The sequence below is a fragment of the Poromitra crassiceps genome, assembly GCF_964638095.1.
Source record: "Poromitra crassiceps genome assembly, chromosome: 16".
Lineage (NCBI taxonomy): Eukaryota > Metazoa > Chordata > Actinopteri > Beryciformes > Melamphaidae > Poromitra > Poromitra crassiceps.
In genome coordinates, this window is record NC_139645.1 from 24,249,142 (window position 1) to 24,269,476 (window position 20,335).

The 20,335-nt window shown below is 45.4% G+C and overlaps 1 protein-coding gene across 1 annotated transcript in view; it reads right to left on the bottom strand.

Annotated features, from left to right (window-relative positions):
* The window catches only part of LOC310791537 (NLR family CARD domain-containing protein 3-like), a gene marked incomplete at its 5' end in the record, with an annotated part of 69,498 nt that overhangs the window by 26,298 nt on the left and 22,865 nt on the right, over positions 1-20,335 (bottom strand). Inside the window, 3 exons of the mRNA XM_083653211.1 lie at positions 5,330-5,503; positions 7,224-7,325; positions 8,111-8,206. Coding sequence (XP_083509337.1) covers positions 5,330-5,503; positions 7,224-7,325; positions 8,111-8,206 — 372 coding nt within the window. The remainder of the gene's footprint in view (positions 1-5,329; positions 5,504-7,223; positions 7,326-8,110; positions 8,207-20,335) is intronic.

The following is a 20,335-nucleotide window of genomic DNA, read 5'->3' on the forward strand; positions in this document are numbered from 1 at the left end:
GGAAGAGGAGGTAGCAAATGTTTATGCACATGCATACGATGGCCTCAGCCTAATTTTGACAGTGAAAGAGAGCAGGAACAGCCCAGCTACGAAACAATGGACCGCGGAGAGAGTTGAGAAAGCAAGCGAGGCGAGCGGAGGCGGGCCGAGGTGCGGACTGTAATTCGATACACACGCACGCACGCACACACACACACACACACACACACGCGCGCGCGCGCGCGCAAAAGTGACGTATGTGTCCAGCCATCTGGCCGAGTTAGAGCCGAAGTCCCGAACACAGTGAGAAAACCTCCCGAAGCTGCTGCTGCAGCGGGGTGCATATTGTCCGGCCAGCCGACCGAGAGGCATGCGAGCCGGGCACAGTTGGGGTGTGTGAGGTGGCTGGCTGTGGAGGTGGCGGTTTCTCCTCCTCCTTCTTTCTCCCGCACAGCAGAGCGGACCCCAGGCTGCAGACAGCCCGGCGCAGAGCAGAGCAGAGCAGAGCAGAGCAGAGCAGAGCAGAGCAGAGCAGCGGTGCTGTGCTGTGCTGCGGAGGAAGGAGCCGCAGCCTCCCCCTCCCTCGAGTGAAGAGTGACGAGAAAGAGAGCGTATCACACAGCGTAGACACACACACACACACACACACACACACACACACACACACCGAGAGAGCGAGAGAGAGAGAGAGAGAGAGAGAGAGAGAGAGAGAGAGATAGAGCGTGTCACAGCGCAGACAAGCACAGTGGGAGGGGAGAGGGAGACACGCACGCGGGAGCCACTCCCCACTGTGACGTAGCAGGCTTTTTCTTGTCAGATTAAAAGTCTTTATTTCCTTCTGAAAAAGGAAGGTGTTTTTCTCCATATTTTTTTTCAAACTTTTTTTTTTTTTTTTTTAATGATGCATTAACTTTTCAAATGGACATAGGGACAAGGTTAAGTATACATTTAGCAAAGGAATTACCCTGCTCCATGCTCTTTAAAGGATAATTTTGTTTTTTTTCAACCCGGACCCTATTTTCCACACTGTATGTGTCTAAGGGACTCATCGTGACATCATTTTTGGCCGGTGTGCGCATGCGCCAACGGCCCTACATCTCCACTTGTCCAGACGATCTAGGCGCCGACTGAGGCGCCGATTTGCATGCTGATCCTGGTCTGTCCTAACCTGACTCCGCCAGATGGGGGCGGTATTGTTCACAAATGTGAACCAACCTACATCCATCTGGCAGCGTCAGGTTAGGTCTGTCCTGCTGTTGCTCCCCCTCCGTTTTCTGGTCTGCTCACTGGTCATCACCGCTGTACTCCTGCTTAATTGCATATTGCGGGCGGACCAGCGTTCTTCTTCCAGCGTTTACTTTCTGTCTGCTCCTTGTGTTTGAAGCACCTTCACTTGGCTATCCTGCATCTCTTTCTACAGTCTGTGATCACACTCAGTGGGTCAGACAGACAGCAGTTTATCTTGCCTGCATGAAAGACACCACTGTGTGTTTTATGTTTCAGAGTGTCTATTTGTACCGGCTGTAAATATCTTCTGCCGTGTTGTGGGGCTATTCGTATCCCCTATTTACAAGCACAGCAGAGCGGAGGAGGCTCGGAGCTGCCTGCGAGTCAGGGGGAGGGCAGTACAGCGAGGCAGGGCAGTACATGCTATATACACGCGCAATACATCCATGTAGGCTATCTGGAGTTAATCTTTTATTTAAATTACCTTATTTTGTGAGACAAAGACGCATAGTCAATACGCACAGCTGTCTGTCTGTCTGTCTGTCTCTCTCTTAACGTTACTGCTGGCTGTGCACGCAACTAGGTTTGCATGAAATAAATTGCGTTTTGTTCTTTAACACATTGAGTGCCAGCGACGCCATATGGCGTCAAGAGAAATTTACCGTAGACTGCCAGCGACGCCAAATGGCGTCAATAACTCCAAATTCATATTTTGACGGGGGAATGTCGATCTAAGCCTCTTACATCGCCTCTTACAATATGGGAGCTGTTGAATGTGTCTAGCCTATTTTACAGAACCCTTAAGGCTGAATTATGCTCACCCTGCCGTGAAGGGCGCGTGGGTGGAGCGAGCGGCGGGCGCGTCATATGATGTAAATTTGTTGGGCGTGGTTAAGCGCTAGCTCCAGCGGCCGCTCGCGTTGTGCCTGACTTTTTTTCTAACAGCGCAAGCTTCTCTCCAAACATGGCCGCATTTAAACCATTGAGCCCTGAACACTGAGCTGTGTTTTCGCCACATTTCTTGACCCATGTGGTAGGCTATAAACTTAGATTTGCAACTGTTCGTTTTTAGTCATTTCACCAAGTAAATGTGTTGTGTTGAGAGCATTATTGAGAGAGATTAAAAGCAGCACAGAGTAGTAGGCTATCAGGGCTGAGTAGTAAAAACGGCTTTCAGTAAAAACAAGTTTGGTGAGTCCTTCATGTGCTGATGTGCGGTCGTTTGAGAGTGAAAGCGCACTCAGTACTGCACAGCGTTTCATTGCGACTTTTCACGGGCTGTTTTCACAATTGTACAATGCACACAATACATGCTGATCACTTTCTGAGTATAATGGCATCTGCCCCAGCGCGAGGTCTGCACGGTGACTCACGGAGACTCGCGGGGCCCCACCCCCACGGAGCTTTGCTCGAGCATAAGAGCACCTTTAGGTGGCGACAGTGCCCTCCCGATTAGACAGAGGCCAGGAGAAAAGAGAGAAGAAGTCATAAGGAAACAGAAATCGCCATTGATATGCTTGAAGCATAACGTTACTTGGCTGTGCCTGTGAAAAGCAGTCATCTGCTGCCACGGTTGAGCCCCATCCGTGTCCGCTGCTATGGTCCATCCATATGATTTAGTTGCCGACACGGCGACAGCGGCGTCTTTCTGAGGGGTTACATTGTTCTCGGCTGGGAGCCGAGGACACGCTGTGAAGGAGCGGGGGATGCAGGCAGCGGACTTTTCAGTTCAGAGCAAACAGAGCAAACCGCAGAGCAGAGACACTCGACTCCTCCCACCACGGAGGAGGGGGAGGAGGGGGGTGGGCACGCAGGGCACTAACAGCATACAACCATTGACACACACACACCCAGGCAGCAAGCAGCAGGCTCGAACTCAAAGCAGAATTCATTCTGTCGCCTTTCTAACATAAAGAGGTGATTATCTCAAAAACTAATTTCAGCATGCTCTTTTCGGTCGAAAACACTCTTTTTCAGAGGGGTGTATTTCCAAAATGGAACGGTTTATAAACACAGTTTTTTTTTTAAATGAAACAGAAGGGTTCAAAGTTTCATTGAGGCTATTGGTTGTCCATATAAGAGGAACACAAAAAATGATATGGCTATATTAAAATGCATTGCGGCCTATGTGGCACAGTACAGCACCTTTTGCCCAAGGGCCGTGGCACTCAAAGTGTTAAACTGTGCTGACTCCACTCTCCTCCGCTCCGTTCCTCTCTCTTGTCATCAAGGCTCACTGACAAAAACAAACGCTCACTATATACTAGGGGTGTAACGGTATACAAAAATCACGGTTCGGTACGTACCTCGGTTTTGACGCCACGGTTCGGTACATTTTCGGTAGCTTCAAGCATATTCCGTTCCCGAGATACGGCCAAAAAACGGCCAAAAACACAATTTTTTTGATGGGCTCCAAATTACACCAAAATTAAACCGAAGCATCTATGCCATGAGAGGGATCCAGGCACAAAGTTTCATGCAGTTTCATCCATTTTCCTAGGAGTTATGATCATCTGATGTTGCCGACAACAGATCATACTAACCCAACAACAGATGCTCATAACTCCTAGGAAAATGGATGAAACTGCATGAAACTAGGTGCGTGAATTCATCTCATGATGATGATGCTTCGGTTTAAGTTTGGTGTAATTTGGAGCCAAAAATAATAATAAAATGTTAGCGTTTTTTTAACCCATAGATATATATAAAGCTGAGCTGCCTGTGGCAAGATGGCCGCCATGCGACGACGTCGCTCTCCATTGGCCGGCAGCGCGGGTAAGCTATCTAGCCTTTATATATATCTATGTGTCTACTAACGTTACATCCATGCGTGTTTACTGGGGAACAAGCTTCCGGTCCGCCACCTAATATGTCCGTGTAGGAACTTAGATTGTTCAGCTGTGTACTTCGGTACACAGCTGTACCGGACCGGACGTCCTGTACCGAAAAATGTCGGTATGATTACGTGTACCTTTACACCCCTACTATATACCTATACTTTGCTTTTGAGATCTGCTTTTCTCTCCCTCTCTGCTTCCCCCCCTCTTTACACATCCTCTGCACGCTACACTTGCTAAGATTGAGGGAACCATCAGTGATTCTTCGGGATTAAGGTTTGAATGAAACAGATTAGGTTTTGTAAACTATGAGCGGGAAGCGCCCGTCTAGCGGGGTAAATGTGCCAGAAAACCACAAAATAAACAATGACGCTGATAAGAATACAATGATATAGGGATATATGATTCAGTTTCAGTTGTTCTAGCCTCATAGTCTCGCAGCCTATATGGGTGACTAAAGTTTATTTATCCACCTTTTTTTATATAACAGCACAATGTGAGAAAACTGCCTCAGAAATTAGTTTATCCACTTTGTTGACCAGTGACCACTACAGCACTGCTCCACAGAAAATAAAGAGCTGCATGACGTTTATAATTGACAAACGGTGGGTTCATTTAACACAAGCCAAGTAATGTTAAACTTCCTTTTTAGGCTACATTTTCCCCTCCAGATAACATCCAATTCCGCAATCATCCTATGACAAACATGATATGTGCACGCTTTACCACACCGGCCATATGCTAGGTTTCGACCTAGCCTTGTTTCAAATTGGTTGAGTACTCACGAGATAGCCTTGTTTACAGCTCGTCAAACAACTACCAGTGTAACCCAGTCGGGCAATTGCGCACCGTCATTCCACGTTCGCTAAAACTGCTTGTTATGCCGCTGGGAGACTCAAACTGTCATTATAGTGTCTGGCAACATGGGAATGACTCTATACATGAATATTATTCTCCGGACAGAGAAAATAAGCATGAACAGGCGAGGAGAGAGAGGAGCAGGCAGAGTATATACCCTCCTCTTCAATGCTGGAGACCAGGGTTCGATTCCCAGCATGTAAGTCTACATTTCAACCGTAAGTCACATTTAATATTATTTAAGCCTGCCTAACCCAAACCATTTCTCTAACCTTTAACCCAGTTGCTTTAGGTGCCTAAACATAACCGTAACACAAGTTGTTGCTACGTTGTCGTGGTTTTGAAGAATGAGGAAAAAGGGGTCCTGACCAAACATCAGTTTTTCACAAGTTGGCACAGCCTTCTAGCAGACGTTAACTTCTCCATACCTGAGAGAGTCCAGTCTCCAGTGTTGATCCTCCAGTCCAGCAGAGAGCAGCTTCACTCCTGAGGCTCCTGGATGATTGTAGCTCAGGTCCAGCTCTCTCAGATGAGAGGGGTTGGAGCTCAGAGCTGAGGCCAGAGAAGCACAGCCTTCCTCTGTGAGCTGACAGCCTGACAACCTGCACACACACACACACACACACACACACACACACTAAAGCAGTGGTTCTCAACTGGTCTAGCCTCACTAACCAAATTTTTTTTTTTAGTCATTTTCAGAATTGATCCTAAATTGTAGGGTAATTTAGCCGTCTTCACAACAAGCTAGCATGGCATGTTGGTACCAATGGATGCATTAGGTCTTCTAGTTTCATATGGTACTAGTATCTTCACTCTCGCTTTAAAATGGGCCTGCTAGCATCTGAAAGATAGTAATGTTGGCCGCCGATGCCAGCATCCTCAATAAGTAGACAAACGTTTTTCTCATGCACACATCTGCAACCTACTCAAAACGGCCCCGTGACCCACCAGTTGAGAAACACTGCTCTAAAGCACGATTGCTTATGGTGTAACAAAGTTCAGCTCTTTGCATGGCAGCCAGCTGGCAGCTGAAAGGCATTCAGCTGAGAGCACCAACTGAAGCTCACTGCCACTGTAAATATTAATTTGAGTGTGAACCACGAAAAGAAATGCAATGTAACTGCCGACCAGTTGCTGCTGTATTGTCTTCCAGGAGGATCTGTTGTTGAATGTGTTCACCAACGTGTTCAATGTGAGTTTTCAGGAGGTTTTCTCCTCATTCAAACTCTACAAACTGCTCCACCTGCATCTGGTCCTGCTCACTACTTTATATTCTTGTCTTCAAGGCAGTCAGGTATTGGATACCCTCAATGTTACAACTAAGGGGAGTATTGTGGCAGTAAAGATGTGTTTGACATTAAATTGGACTCTTTCAACTTTTATTCAGTAGCAACATTAACCACTGAAACCTACAGAAATAGTGATTTTGCATAGTTATGAAACTCAACATCGCCTGATATGAACATTTTTGTAATAACATATTCAGCTTCTTCACTCAACACTAATAGTTTGTAATTGTTTATTTTGAGCCTAAACCTAACCCTCTAAAAAAAGAGATCATAGCTCTCAGTGGAAGCTCTTAAAACCAGCTACATGTTGGATATTCCCATTAATAAACTGCTCTGAAATCACTTATTATATGTGACCTCCTCGGACAAAATCAGTCACATGTAGCACAGGCCCGCTGTTTGTGTAGAAACGTGATTTTATAAGAAAATGCTGATTTTGGCTGTTTTGGGGTTTCAGAAGATTTTAGTCAAATAAACCATTGGTTTTCATTCTCTGTAGCGATTATTGTGAAATTCAAATGCAGCTCATAAAGTTAGGGTGACAAGCATAACTAGCTTACTTTGTCAAACTTTGAGGCCGTTTTTCTCAAAACAGTTTGGAAACAGTCAAGACAAAGGGCTGCATCTCACTCAATATTTGGAGAACAAAGATCATTTTGATAATTGACATCACCGGAAAGCAGACATTCTCCTCTTTCCAACAGTGTATACAACTCAAAATGTGTTTCGGGGTCAATGTGACTGATTTCATCAGAGCAGGTCACATTATTACAAAAAACTGTCTCCAATATTTGTGTTTTCATTCAGTTCTGCACTCAGTTTAACAGAATCTTACAAGTCCTTTGCGTCAGATTTCACCAACAGATGCAGTGTGGAGAGAAAGAATGAAATGTTTTCTCAGCAGGAGAGAAAGTATAGCTGCATTTTGGTTTCAAAAATTACATCAGCAGGAAAATGAGAGTTCAGGTATTTTCATACGAATGTAGAGTAGACTTTAAATGGTCTGTTAAACAGTAATGGTGATCCTGACCTGAGACTCTCCAGTCTACAGTGTGGACTCCTCAGTCCAGAAGAGAGAAGCTTCACTCCTGAATCTTGGAAGTCATTGTTAGTCAGGTCCAGCTCTTTCAGACTAGATGACTGGGAGATGAGAACTGAGGCCAGAGCTTCACAGCTTCTCCATGACAGCTGACAGACACTCAGCCTGAAGCACAAGAAGACATGCTATTGTTATATTGTGTCATTATTGTATTATTTCTACTGACAGACTGTGTTGATGAGGCTTACTGACCCTTATGTAATGTCATCATTGTATGATTTCTACTGACAGACTGTACTGTTGAGGCCCTGGTCTAAAGCAGGTCCCCTCTAACACTGACAGGAAAACTGGTTTGATTTCCACACATGGTGCTATAAGGTGATTGGATCAATAAATCCTCCAAAATGGCACGTGATTTGTTATGCTGCACAATGAGCCATGAAAAAATAAAAAAGTGGATATAAATTAGGAAACACTTTAAAAACAAATGGATAGTAAATCTGCAGCCTCAGTAGCTCAGGAAGGCTTTCCACAGTCTCAGCTCACAGGGAACTAATTATCTCCACAGTGTAATTCAGGACCAAAACTAGCCTGCTTTAAATGTGTTCAGTGACATTTTAATATGAATTCTATAACTAGTAACCAGAGGACTGATGTTAAAACTGGGTAGATGATGATGTCACCTTCCCACTGTTTAACATCTAGCTGCTGTATTTTCAACTAGCTTCACTGGTGTGAAGCTGTATCAATAAAAGTCAAATCATCAAGTAAAACCTTCGGGACAACCTTTGCAGATTCAGGAATCCTGTTTTGAGAGAATGGACCTCAGTTTGGGAAATGTGTTGAATCAACTGAGAAAAACTGTAAACTGACTTTACCTGAGAGTCTCCAGTCTGCATTCTGGACTGTCCAGTCCAACAGAGATCAGGTTCCATCCTGAATCTTGCAGGTCATTGTAACTCAAGTCCAGCTCTCTCAGATGGGAGGAGATGGACTTCAGAGCTGAGGTCAGAACTTCACAGTCAGTCTCTAACAAGCTGCAACCACTCAATCTGAATAAAGAATAAAGCAATAAAATACAATATTCCATTAAAGCTTAAACCAATCCAGTGTCTTATAATCCAATGGACTTCAGCATGTTGTCAGTGTGGATCAGCATCATGTCAGCCTTATATAGTCTTTCCATCTGAAACCAGACAGACTGTCACTCCTCTGTTTCAGGATTGGCCCATTTTCCTTGAAAACTTCCTGTAACAGACCAGATGAATACATCTAAATGCCAAGTAGTTTAAAATAAATAAATAAATATGTAGTTATGGTCCAGAATCCACTTTTTGGGGGACACAATTTTCAGATGGCAGTTTATCTGGAAAAGTTGTAATACAAGCAGAATTTGAATTGGATGGGGAAATTAACCCTGACTGGACCCTAACTTAACACATTCACTGCCAGCCGTTTTTTTTCTTCTGTAGGTAGCTTCTGCCAGAGGTTTTTTTTGAGGATTCTGGCTCATCTTTCAAGACCTGAGGATTCTTTTCTGCTAAGATTTTGTGAACACAAAATATCTAAAAAGAACTACGTAATAGAATGTGTGCTTTCTCTGTCTAAAAGAGTTAGTTTGTAGAGTTAGTAGTTATGTAGGCATTAGCACTTGAATACAGCATGGTTTCAGCGTCTGAAAATTTAAGCTGAGATAAATAGCTTTTTGTGAAATTCGATAGAACAGTCACTTTAACCATTCATTTTTGGCATCAGTAAGACGTCAGACATCTAAACAATAGTTTTGAACAGTAATTTCCTCCATAACAGCAGGAAACACCCCTCTCCTTCAAACTCCTCCCTCCGTGTGTGTCTTCTTGGCTGCAGCGGGCGTGTCACAAGCTCGTTTCTGTTGCTGCTGCTGCTGTGCCTGTCCGCTGGCGGCCGCTGGGCAAGTCTGGATGGGCTCGCTCGTTTCTTGCGGTTTCGGTTGAGAGCTTTGATGAAGCTTTTGCGATTCTGGTCTTATTTATGCTGCGTGTTTCTAAGTGTGTTCCACCCGTAATCTATTATGCAAATTTGCAATCCCTCACCGCCAGCAATCAGCGCGAAAGCGAAAGCGTTTTCGCCAATCCATTCTACAGTATGAGAATGGTTTCATCGCGCGTTCCCCTGCAGTTTTGGGTCTGCTTTTTCTAGTTTGGAGAGCACTGTCGCCACTTAGTGGGTCGGTGGAATGGGTTGTACACGTTCGGTGGCTCCAATAATTTTATAGGAGACGTGGGGGGCGTTGATCCACGTCCCACCGTCAATTTTTTTTTTTTTTTTTTAAGACGAGATATCTCGTCATTGGCAGTCAACCGTTGGATTTTGTAAGCCGAGATATCTCGTCAATGGCAGTGAACGTGTTAACCTGAACCCTCCAATGGACCTATCGATAAGTCCCGCCGCGAACGCAGACGAGCCAATCACAGGGCGTGCAGCTCTACAATACACTCGGACATTCTCAGCTTGGAGTTCTATAGAGAAGCACTAGAAAACGCGAGTTTCCTCTGGTTTTATACATTTATAAGTTGAAAAAATGGTCAAACGATGTGCATGGGGGTAAATTGACCATTACGAGGTATCCTGGGAGGCCAGGCAATTGATAATATTAAACTAGTAAACGTAGATCCACTCACATCCACAATGATGCTGCTGTTTTGGACGTTAAATCTGCATCGTGGTGACAGCGAGATGAGTCTTCTCCTTCATTTGCCTTCCGTGAAAGTATCATGAAATCATCATGGTATTCAGAAAGTCAGCAAAAGAAAATGCTGAATTATGCGAGTTTCCAGTCATTACGTTATGCACGTAATGCCGGAGTTGGTTGAAGAGGAGGGGCATTGATTGATGTGATTAAAACATCACCAGACACCAGTCAAACCCTAAAACGAGGGAATTAATCTCGTTCCCCAAATAAATGTGAGGTAGTCTAAAGAGAAAACATGATGGAAAAAGTGGTCTGCTGTAGGCTATGCCTCTCCTGATCTGCTACACCCATGCGTGCGTGCTGTTGTCTTGCTATGAAAAACATCGGCACTATATTAATTTAACGTTTGTTGATTATACAGAGGTAGGCCTACATAAAACAGATTGCCAGGCGCCACTCTTCAATTCGGCATATATATAATCCACGGAGAGGTTACTCAAGTGAATAAAATGTAAATTCTGGATGTCAGTCGCCTGTTATCCCCACTGGTTATCTCGCTGTCTTCCTTCGTTAAAAGTGCATGTTTGGTTTGATTCGCTAAAGCCATTTCCATGCACTTATCTCATTTATTTTTATCGATAGCTTTAAATGTTGTACATCGCCCTCCATGGCATAGTGAAGTACTTTATGATGGCTTCTAGACAATATCAGGCCTCAAAAAGTTGTGAAGAGCGTCTTGGGATATAACTTTGACAGTGACGGCTGCCATTTATTCTAGTCAGTCTGCCTTGTGTTTGTCTGAGTGAGGACGGGGGGTGGGGCTTAGCGATAGGTCAATTGTCTATTCACCTTATTCTTTGCCCACACATGGACGCTTCCGCATTACGTCATTCCGTAATAGTATTTCCGTTTTGACTTGCCAAAAACTCCGCAGGCAAGATGGCTGTGCACACTCCGCATCTAAACTGGCAGAATTACTCCGCCATAAACTAACATATCTTGGCCAATACGTATGTAACATGCAAAATAAAACAACCCGTAATATCTTAATTTTATGTAGAATGCAGAGGATATGTAACTGTTTAGTTAAACTTGCATTCCAGGAATATTGTGCTCTTAAGATGACGTTAGTGGAGTCGAGGCTGTTGCGTCCTGAAACCCACTAGCGTAACCTATGTGCGATTCGAAATAACGCATCCGAGATAGAAACGTTATAAACCACGTTATAAACAACAAACTAACGCTGGTGATCCGTATGGAAACAGTGTTACTCGAAATGGTTAAAAGTTATTATCAATTTGGTCATTCAGTGGCATTTTACTGCCATATAACATAACTAACTAGTGGCTAACCACAGAAGCCACAGAAGGCAACTAGCGCTGAACCGGAAGAACAAATACGTTTGCGTTGAACGCGGAAGAGAGAAAAAGTGGGCGTGGTGAATAAGGTGAATACGGAAGCAACAGATTAGAGCAAATCAAATATTTCAGGGTTTTATCAAATCTAGGAAGTGAGTTAAAATGGAAATCCGAATGGGCTGGGGATATATATATATATATTAGTCATGGCCTTAGAAATAGTAGGGGGGTTATGATTTTGTTTAAGAAGGAACTGCAACAACACAAGGGTCGCAGGTTCACGCCCCCATGCTACCTCCGGCTTGGTCGGGCATCCATACAGGCACAATTTGCTGTGTTTGCAGGTGGGAAGCCGGATTATGGGTGTGTCCTGGTCACTGCTCTAGCGCCTCCTCTGGTCGGTTGGGGCACCTGTTCGGGGCGGAAGGAAACTGGTGGCAATAGCATGATCCTCCCACGTGCTACGTAGTTCCCCGCTGTCAGGTGAAAATAAGTGGCTGGCAACTGCGCATGTGTCAGAGGAAGCATGGTGCTAGTCTACAGCCCTCCCCAGATCGGCAGAGGTTGGAGCACCGACTGGGGCAGCAGGGGGAAATTGACCAATTAAAACTGGGGAGAAAATGGGGGGGGAAAAAGAAGGAACTGCAACACACAGTCCACGCTGTCCAAACTGATGAGAATGGAAGAGGGAGATCTATGCTAGATGTTACAATAGATAACTTATGTTCAAAGCAGACTAGCTGGGGAGCTATCTCACCAGATGAATCAGTTTTAGGTGCAAGGCACAGGAGTTTCCATAGAGCATGAGAGAAAGAGCCAGCACTCAAAAATGTCCTTTGAAGTTTTATTCCTGTATGTATCACAACGTACGCGTTTCAGCAAACAGCCTTCGTCAGCATTGTGCTGTGTAAGGCGGAAAAGGGCGTATAAATACAGCCAGACAGGAAGTACATTCAATTAGTGCAGAAAAAAATGTATTCAAAAAGTGCCTAATGCATCGATGAGATATAATAAAATACAACCCAGCATAGTACATAAGCATTGATATGTAGAGTACAAGAATAGAAAAAGTAATATAATCATGGACAACCTCCATCCAGAACATAATCACTCCACATGTACAGAACCAGGCAAGACCATCACTTTAGAAGCACAGATGACAGCCTAGAACAACAGACCTGTTGGGCCCTATTCTCCCACAGGCCTTCGGCGCTAAAACGGGCCTTAAACGCAAAAAAAACGTGCCTTGCGCCTGTTTTGGGACGATATCAATATGGCTTTACGCTGCCAAATGCGCTTTAGGCCGAATGGGCGTGGCGCAGTCCCAGAATGGGCCAAAGTGGGCGTGTCGGCGCTAACTACCGGCCTACTGATATCTTCGCACCTGGCCTACATTTAGCGCTTTGCGCCTTTGAAAAGCAGGCCTATTCTGTGCCTTCACTGCCTCTTCTCTGTCACCCTTCTCTCTCTCTCTCTCTGAGTTCCCAGCATGCATTGTGTTTCTCCATTTCGCTACTAAATAGCAACCAAATGAGCCAAAATAGATATAAAAGGTAGTTCTAAATTAATGTGTAATGGTAACACAGCCTGCCATTGTCAACATTTCAATATTGGACCAAATAAAACATCGAAATGAAAACACCACCCTATGTGAAACATATATGTCCTCCTGGGCCTATATATACCCCTTGTCGAGTTAACGTGATTTAGAGAAGTAACAGCGAACGCGTTCCCCGCTTCTACTGGCATCTGCTATACTGTGATGTCTGCTCCAATAACTTAGCCCCATTTCACATTTAGTTTTACAATAAAAACACATTTATGCAATGACTTTACATAATGTAGGGTATATTTATGTGCATCATCCTTCCTGCAGCAGGCGAGAGAAAATGATATCTTTCTGGACAAACTTTCACCAATCTAATAGGCTATATTTTTCTAGCTGATGCATTTGGAACATTCTTTTCACTTTGATCTTGCTATAGTGTAGCGTATTTACATGCTTGCAGTATTTCAACTGCAGTTAGATTGGTTTGAGAAGCATAATAATATGGAATAATAGCCTATAATGGAGACAGCAGACTGGATGAAGGGAGGGGGGGGGGGGGCAGAGCGCCTGGCTTTCGTCAGGTTTTGCGGGACCAGTGGAATTGGAGCTAAAAAGGCAAGCGTGCGATTCGTTTATTGCACTTATCCAATGAGCATGACGGTGCATAATTTTACGCTTAAAAGGCGTGGTTGTAATGCTTTGGGCTGCGTCTAGCGCCAGCACGACGATATCAAGTGCGCCTGTCCACGCCCACTGCTTTGCGCTGCGGCTGGCGCTCGGCCTAGAAACTGCGCCGATGCAACGATAGGGACCGTTGTCTTCAAAGTGACAGCAGGAGAGAGATAAAACAAGGACTGGATTTTACATGTATACATTTAAAATAATAAAATAATCAGTCAAGGAAATAGTACTGTTGTCTTCAAAGTGACAGACAGGAAGGAGAAAGCCATGACTGGCACACATGCATAGATTTAAGATACACAGTGAAAATTCAAATAGTGAAAATTCAATTACGAAAATTATACAATGTGAGAAATACTTTTAAAGAATGCAGCCCAACAGTAATTCTTCATTGAGCCTTTTCGGGTGTTCTGACTGGAGTGTGTGGATCCAAAAAGCCTCTCTTTGTAATAAGGCTCGGTCCCTATCGCCACCTCTTTTTAAGGGGTTGACCACCTCTATTCCCTGAAACCTGAGTGTACACACATCATGGCCCATGGAATTAAAATGTCTAGCCACAGATGACTTTTCATCTCTGTTTCTAATGTTACTTTTGTGCTCAGAATGTGTTCTGGATGGAGGTTGTCCATGATTATATTATTTTTTCTATTCTTGTACTACTCTACATATCAATGCTTATGTACTATGCTGGGTTGTATTTTATTATATCTCATCGATGCATAAGGCACTTTTTGAATAAAAAAATGTCTGCCCTAATTGAATGTACTTCCTGTCTGGCTGTATTTATACGCCCTTTTCCGCCTTACACAGCACAACGCTGACGAAGGCTGTTTGCTGAAACGCGTACGTTGTGATACATACAGTACAGGAATAAAACTTCAAATGACATTTTTGAGTGCTGGCTCTTTCTCTCATGCACAATAGATAACTTACACATCAATATAATCAATATATGCTCCAAATGAAGATAATCCAATCTTTTAGAGGAAATCCATCAGTGTTGGGCAAGTTACTCTGGAAAAGTAATTAGTTACTGATTACTAATTACTCCTTAAAAAAGTAATAAAAGTGACTTTACTGATTACTTTTTCAAAAAGTAACTAAGTACGTTACTAGTTACGTTACTAGTTACTTTTTTTTTTTTTACCCCAAATACCTTACACTTAAGTTGTTACATGTCTAGCATGTCACTGTATTAATTATTTTCGCTTTGGTATTATATAGGCTAGTATGTTCAAAGAAACGCCAAAGGCATTTTACTTTGAAATTCGGTTAGAAAGAACAGGAAGTGGTGTGTTAAGACTGGCTAGCTTCACACTGGAAAAGACGTGAAATGATAGTCAGTCAGACAGTCAGACAGATAACGTGAGTTTAAGAAAGATGTTGTTACTGTCGGAGTGGCAATAAAACAACACACCCTCAATGCAAACTTTTCAAGCTTCGTTGCTGAAAGAAAAGTGATGATCTGTCAACATTCACTGGGCCGTCTGACTACGGTCAGAAGGCTTTGACGAGAAGGTTAGGAAGTAACAAAGTGTACAACACTTACTCAAAGTGTATCTGTTAATCCAGTGAACTGTTACACCACCCAAGTCTACCTCACGCGGCGTCGCCTTTAATTTAGCCTCCATCCCTATCCTCCATCCTCGCATATTATCTCTCGAGGTAGCCAGCAAACGTCATTTCCTGTGTGGCTGCGGCAGCTTGATATTGTTCTTCGTGGCTATTTTCTCTATGATGCATCGTTAAGAGGGCGAGTCAACAGTGCAAATAGGTAGCATCTGCCAAGCTGCTCGCACATAATTTACAAAGGACAATAATGTTCCAGCTTTTGAACGCATATTTCTCTTGCTTGTCTCCTTCTTCTGACTCAGTTTGTTTTGAAAGCCAGCATGCACGCTCTGACGCTGTCGCGCGCACATACAATATGACGTATATGTGTGCGCGACAGGTCTACCTGAGTCCGTGAGGATAAAATGTTTTCTTTTCTTCTTTTACATAGAAAACACTGCATTCTGGCAGGCAATGATGTAACGCAGTAACGCATGCGTTACTTGGATTAGTAACTGTAATCTAATTATATTACTTAGTTACTAAAAAAGTAACTAATTACAGTAACGCAACGCGTTACTGCCCAACACTGAAATCCATAGTATTATCTCTTCTCAAGAGAATAACCAAAATATCATAGTTGGACATTTAAATACAGTTTTAACTCATTGAGTGCCAGCCACTTTTGGAGAACGGACGCTCCCAGTGCCAGAGTTTCAGAGCGTTTTCAGTGATTTCTCGAGGCCCACAGAATATTGTGTGATATTACTATGTAAACACCGAACACGCAAAAAGAACAAGGAGACTCTATTGTATCATCAGCAAAAAAAAGTTTCCTATTCTGTTCTAATTTCTATTGTATTGTTTGCACTGATACTGTGCACCTAAGCATTTGATTGCTCAGTATCATTTTAATGTATGTTCTATGTTATGTATTGTATTGCATGTACTTTGTATGTCTTGTTGTGTTTTTTTTGTGGACCCCAGGAAGATTAGCTGTCGCCATGGCGTCAGCTAATGGGGATCCTTTCAATAAACAATAAACAATACCATTTTCCGTTCTTTAGTTATCAGCCGGAGAAGATAGGTCAAAAACAGCAAAAACATGCATTTCTATCTAGAAGCTGAGTTATTCCGCCTTTTGTGAAATGCAGCATTTCAAGCACATTCACTGACTCTAGCTAATATTTTCTGATGTAGTGACCTGGTGTAGTTCTGTGGAGCCTGCGTGCCCCACCCCCCTCTCCCCCCCTGAGCTGCAAACTCCTCCCCACACCCACCCAGTCTATTTTCGGAGCCTCCGTTTTTGCGGGCGGTGCGACTCACAGCGGCTCACAGCGCGAAAGCACTGCAACAGCTCACAGCGCGACAAGGAAATGCCAAACGGGACTGCAGGTAAAGGTTTGGCCCTTCGGGGTCGGGTGCTGCCTTTCTGGTGGGTAATCGTGTGGAGAAACTATATGCAGACAGACAGACAGAGGCAGAGGATCAGTTGTGTGCGCGGATTGATTGCTGTTGGCAGGCACCGTCAAGCAGCAGCCAGAGCAATCTACATGGCTCTGGGCTGCAGCATGAGCGGTTTCGCTTTGATCACGGCTTTTTCAGGCTGTATTCCTGAAATTTCTGTAATCTGGAGAGCACTGTCGCCACCTAAGGGTTCTGTAAAATAGGTTAGACACATTCAATAGCTCCCATATTGTAAGAGGCGATGTAAGAGGCTTAGATCGACATCCCCCCGTCAAAAAACGCAATTGACGAACATGTTCGTCCTTGGCACTCTACGTTACTATTTGAAATGACGAACATGTTCGTCCATGGCACTCAATGAGTTAAATATAAACAAAGAGCGTGCAGGTACTCATTCCTACAATAACCATCCCCAGGCTCTCTGTGAAATTCAAGGAATGAAGGCATCTCTAGATCTAGTGGACATTTGGAGGCTGTACAGAATCCTGACTTAAACAGATACACATGGTGTAGAGCAGTGGCTCTCAAACTTTTCACATCAAGGACCCCTAAACTGACACAAATTAGACCACAGACCCCCATTTGATAAGATTTTGTCTCAGGGTCCCCCATCTGATAAGATATTTGCTTTTGGATGTTTTATTACAGAAAGTGTATGAAACCCATGACCAAAATAGTCATGTATTCTGTCATTGTGATACTTATGGATGGAATTATAGTGAAAATAGTTTTTTCGGACCCCACTTTGAGAACCACTGGCCTAGAGGACAAGGTAGTCGTATTCATTGTTTTCTCATTTATTTTTCTCTTGATTCCAAGGTAGCAACATGTATGATTGGTGACCGAGATCTGATCATACTATTATAACAATTCAAATTATTACAGCTGAACATTCTAGGCGGCATGCCCACCCTGCAGCTTGCCCGCTGTGCTGGTTCACTTGCTCTTATAGAGAGCCAAAGTGAAACATCACTTCCTGTACCAGCGCTGGAAAAAATATGAATGGCAGTGAAGGGAGAATAACGTTCCTTTTTTGATCACCATAGCCTACGTGACAGACCACACTGACCAGCTGACCGACCACACACTAAGTGGTCCGGACCATGGTCAGAGCGTCTGTACGCTGACTGACCATGCATTAAAATGAGAAGGAACACTGACGGACCACGTGACAGACCACACTGACCACACTGACCAGCTGACCGACTACACACTAAGTGGTCCGGACCATGGTCAGAGCGTCTGTGCTGACTGACCATGCATTAAAATTTTGTTTCCGGGTCAGAGGACTGCTGGCGTCTGTTGCTGCGATTGCCGCTTCTGCCCGCGTCTTTACTCTTCGTTATTGTTAGCTGTTCGTGTGTTTATTTTGTTTTGTTTTTGGTCCACCCGTCCTCGTCCGTGTCTCTATCCTCCCTGCTAAACTGTTTGATCACTCCCGTTTTCCCCTGGCTGTTCAACACGTCCTCACCACCCTCTGGATTACCCGTCAAACCGATCGATCACTTCCTCGTTCCTGTCTCCCCTCCGCCGATCAACACATCTCTGGATTACCTTCTCCCGTTGGATTTATCATTTCCCTCTCACTGCCTGGACTCCATCTGCTTCGCCCCTCCACGACCGACCCGTTGCGTGCCGTCTCCTATCGCTGCCCAGCCGTGCTGCGCTGCGTGACCCACGTCCTGGGAGGCAGCCTCCACTACCTCGCCATTTCGTGGGCTCCCGCCACCTCTGCTAGCCATCTCTGCAGGTGAGTGATTGCCACCCCGCTTTCCCTCACTGCTGCTGGAGCTGGTCTGTCACCATGGCACGGCTGGGCTGCCCCGCCGCACGGGCTCGGTCCTGGGCCAGCACCATCAATCCTCACACCAACAACAATAACAACTGCTACAATAACAACCCACCCTACCTGCCACTATTAACCGTCAACTCCACTCTCCCTGGATTACTGTCACCTCTCCTCATATCATACCTCCATCTTGGACTCTTCTGCTCCTCCTATCTTTTCCCCCTGGACCATTTTTATTTTTTCCACCTGGACCATTATTTTTTCCACCTACCCCCCAACTTCCACAATCTCTCCCCCGCCTCACCTACTCTGCTGCCAACCTTCACTCACTTAACAATAACCACAGTCTCTCTGCTCCTGCTTTCACCGCCGCCAGCAAATCTAACATTCTCCGCCGCCGCCGCTTCATCCACCGTGGACCCCGCCATAACCGCAACCAGACCCTACACTACTCTGCTGACACTAACATTCCTTCACTCTGGACTAACTCCCGCCCCCCCGTCAATACCACCTGCCGCTCTGCTAACCCCAACAACCTCCGCTCTCTCCCCCCTGCTCCCCCTCCTCCCCCTGCTCCCAAATCCATCTCCCTTGCCCTGCTGAACACTCGCTCTCTCTCCAATAAATCACCTGTCATATCCGAACTCATCCTGGACAATAACATTGATCTTCTCCTCCTCACCGAAACATGGCAACAGCCCCTGGACTTCTACTCACTCAATCAGGGCACCCCCCCAACTATAGTTACATCGCCAAGCCCCGCCTCTCTGGGCGTGGGGGGGGGGGTCTCGCCGTTCTCCATAAACATTCCCTAGTCATCAATGAACTCAACCTCAACCTCCCATCCATGTCCTCCTTTGAACACCTTGCCTTCTCACTTCCCAACTCCATCACTGTCCTTCTTCTCTACCGTCCCCCCAAGCCCCACCCCTCTTTTCTGTCTGAACTCTCTGAACTCCTCACCATCGCTTCTTCTCTTTCCTCCCGCCTCCTTCTCACTGGTGACCTGAACATCCACGTTGACCAACCTGACTCCCCTCTGACATCTGACTTCCTCTCTCTCCTCGACTGTTTTCACCTCACTCAGCACATCAACTTCCCCACCCACACCAAAGGCCACATTCTCGATCTAGTCTGCTCTTCCTCTCTACCCATCTCCAACCCTCACCCTCTCTTTTTCCCTCTCTCTGACCACCACTGCATTCTCTTCTCTGCTCCCCTGCCCTCACCCCGCCGCCCCAACAAACGCACCATCTCCTTCCGTAACATCAAATCCACTGACCTACCCACTCTCTCCCAGACTATATCCTCTGCCCCCCCCCCCACACACACTGACTCCGCCCCCTCCTCCCCTGATGACTATGCCACCCTCCTCAATTCTGCACTCACTGACTCCCTTGACTCCCTGGCCCCCCTGAAAACCTCCACAGTCTCATTCACCTCCTCCTCCCCCTGGTTCACCCCCCAACTCCGCACGATGAAACAGACCGGCCGGCAACTGGAACGACTTCACCAGAAAACCCACCTCACTGTCCACGCCGAACTCTTCAAACAGCACCTCTCCTCCTACCGTGATGCACTCCTAGCCGCCAAATCTGCCTACTTCTCCACCCTCATCAACAGCACCAACAGGAACCCCCGCACTCTCTTCTCCACTGTCAAAAAGCTCCTCCAACCCCCGGACAATAACACTCTCTCCTCCCCTGAACTCTGCAACTCATTTCTCCACGCCTTCAACAGCAAAATCTCCAAAATCCACTCCTCCCTGACTGCCTCCATCGCCAACCCCTCCGCCCCTCCCCCCCCCACTATCATCTTCCCTCCCCCTGACCTCCCCCCTCCCTCACTGCCTTCTCCCCTGTTGACTCCTCCCTCATCACCGACATTATCACCGCCTCCAAGTCTTGCACCTGCTCCCTCGACCCCCTCCCCACCCCCCTGACCAAGGCCTGCCTCCTCGCCCTCCTCCCCCACCTCACTGCCCTTTTCAATCAGTCACTCTCCCAAGGTCATGTCCCCTCTGTCTACAAACTCGCC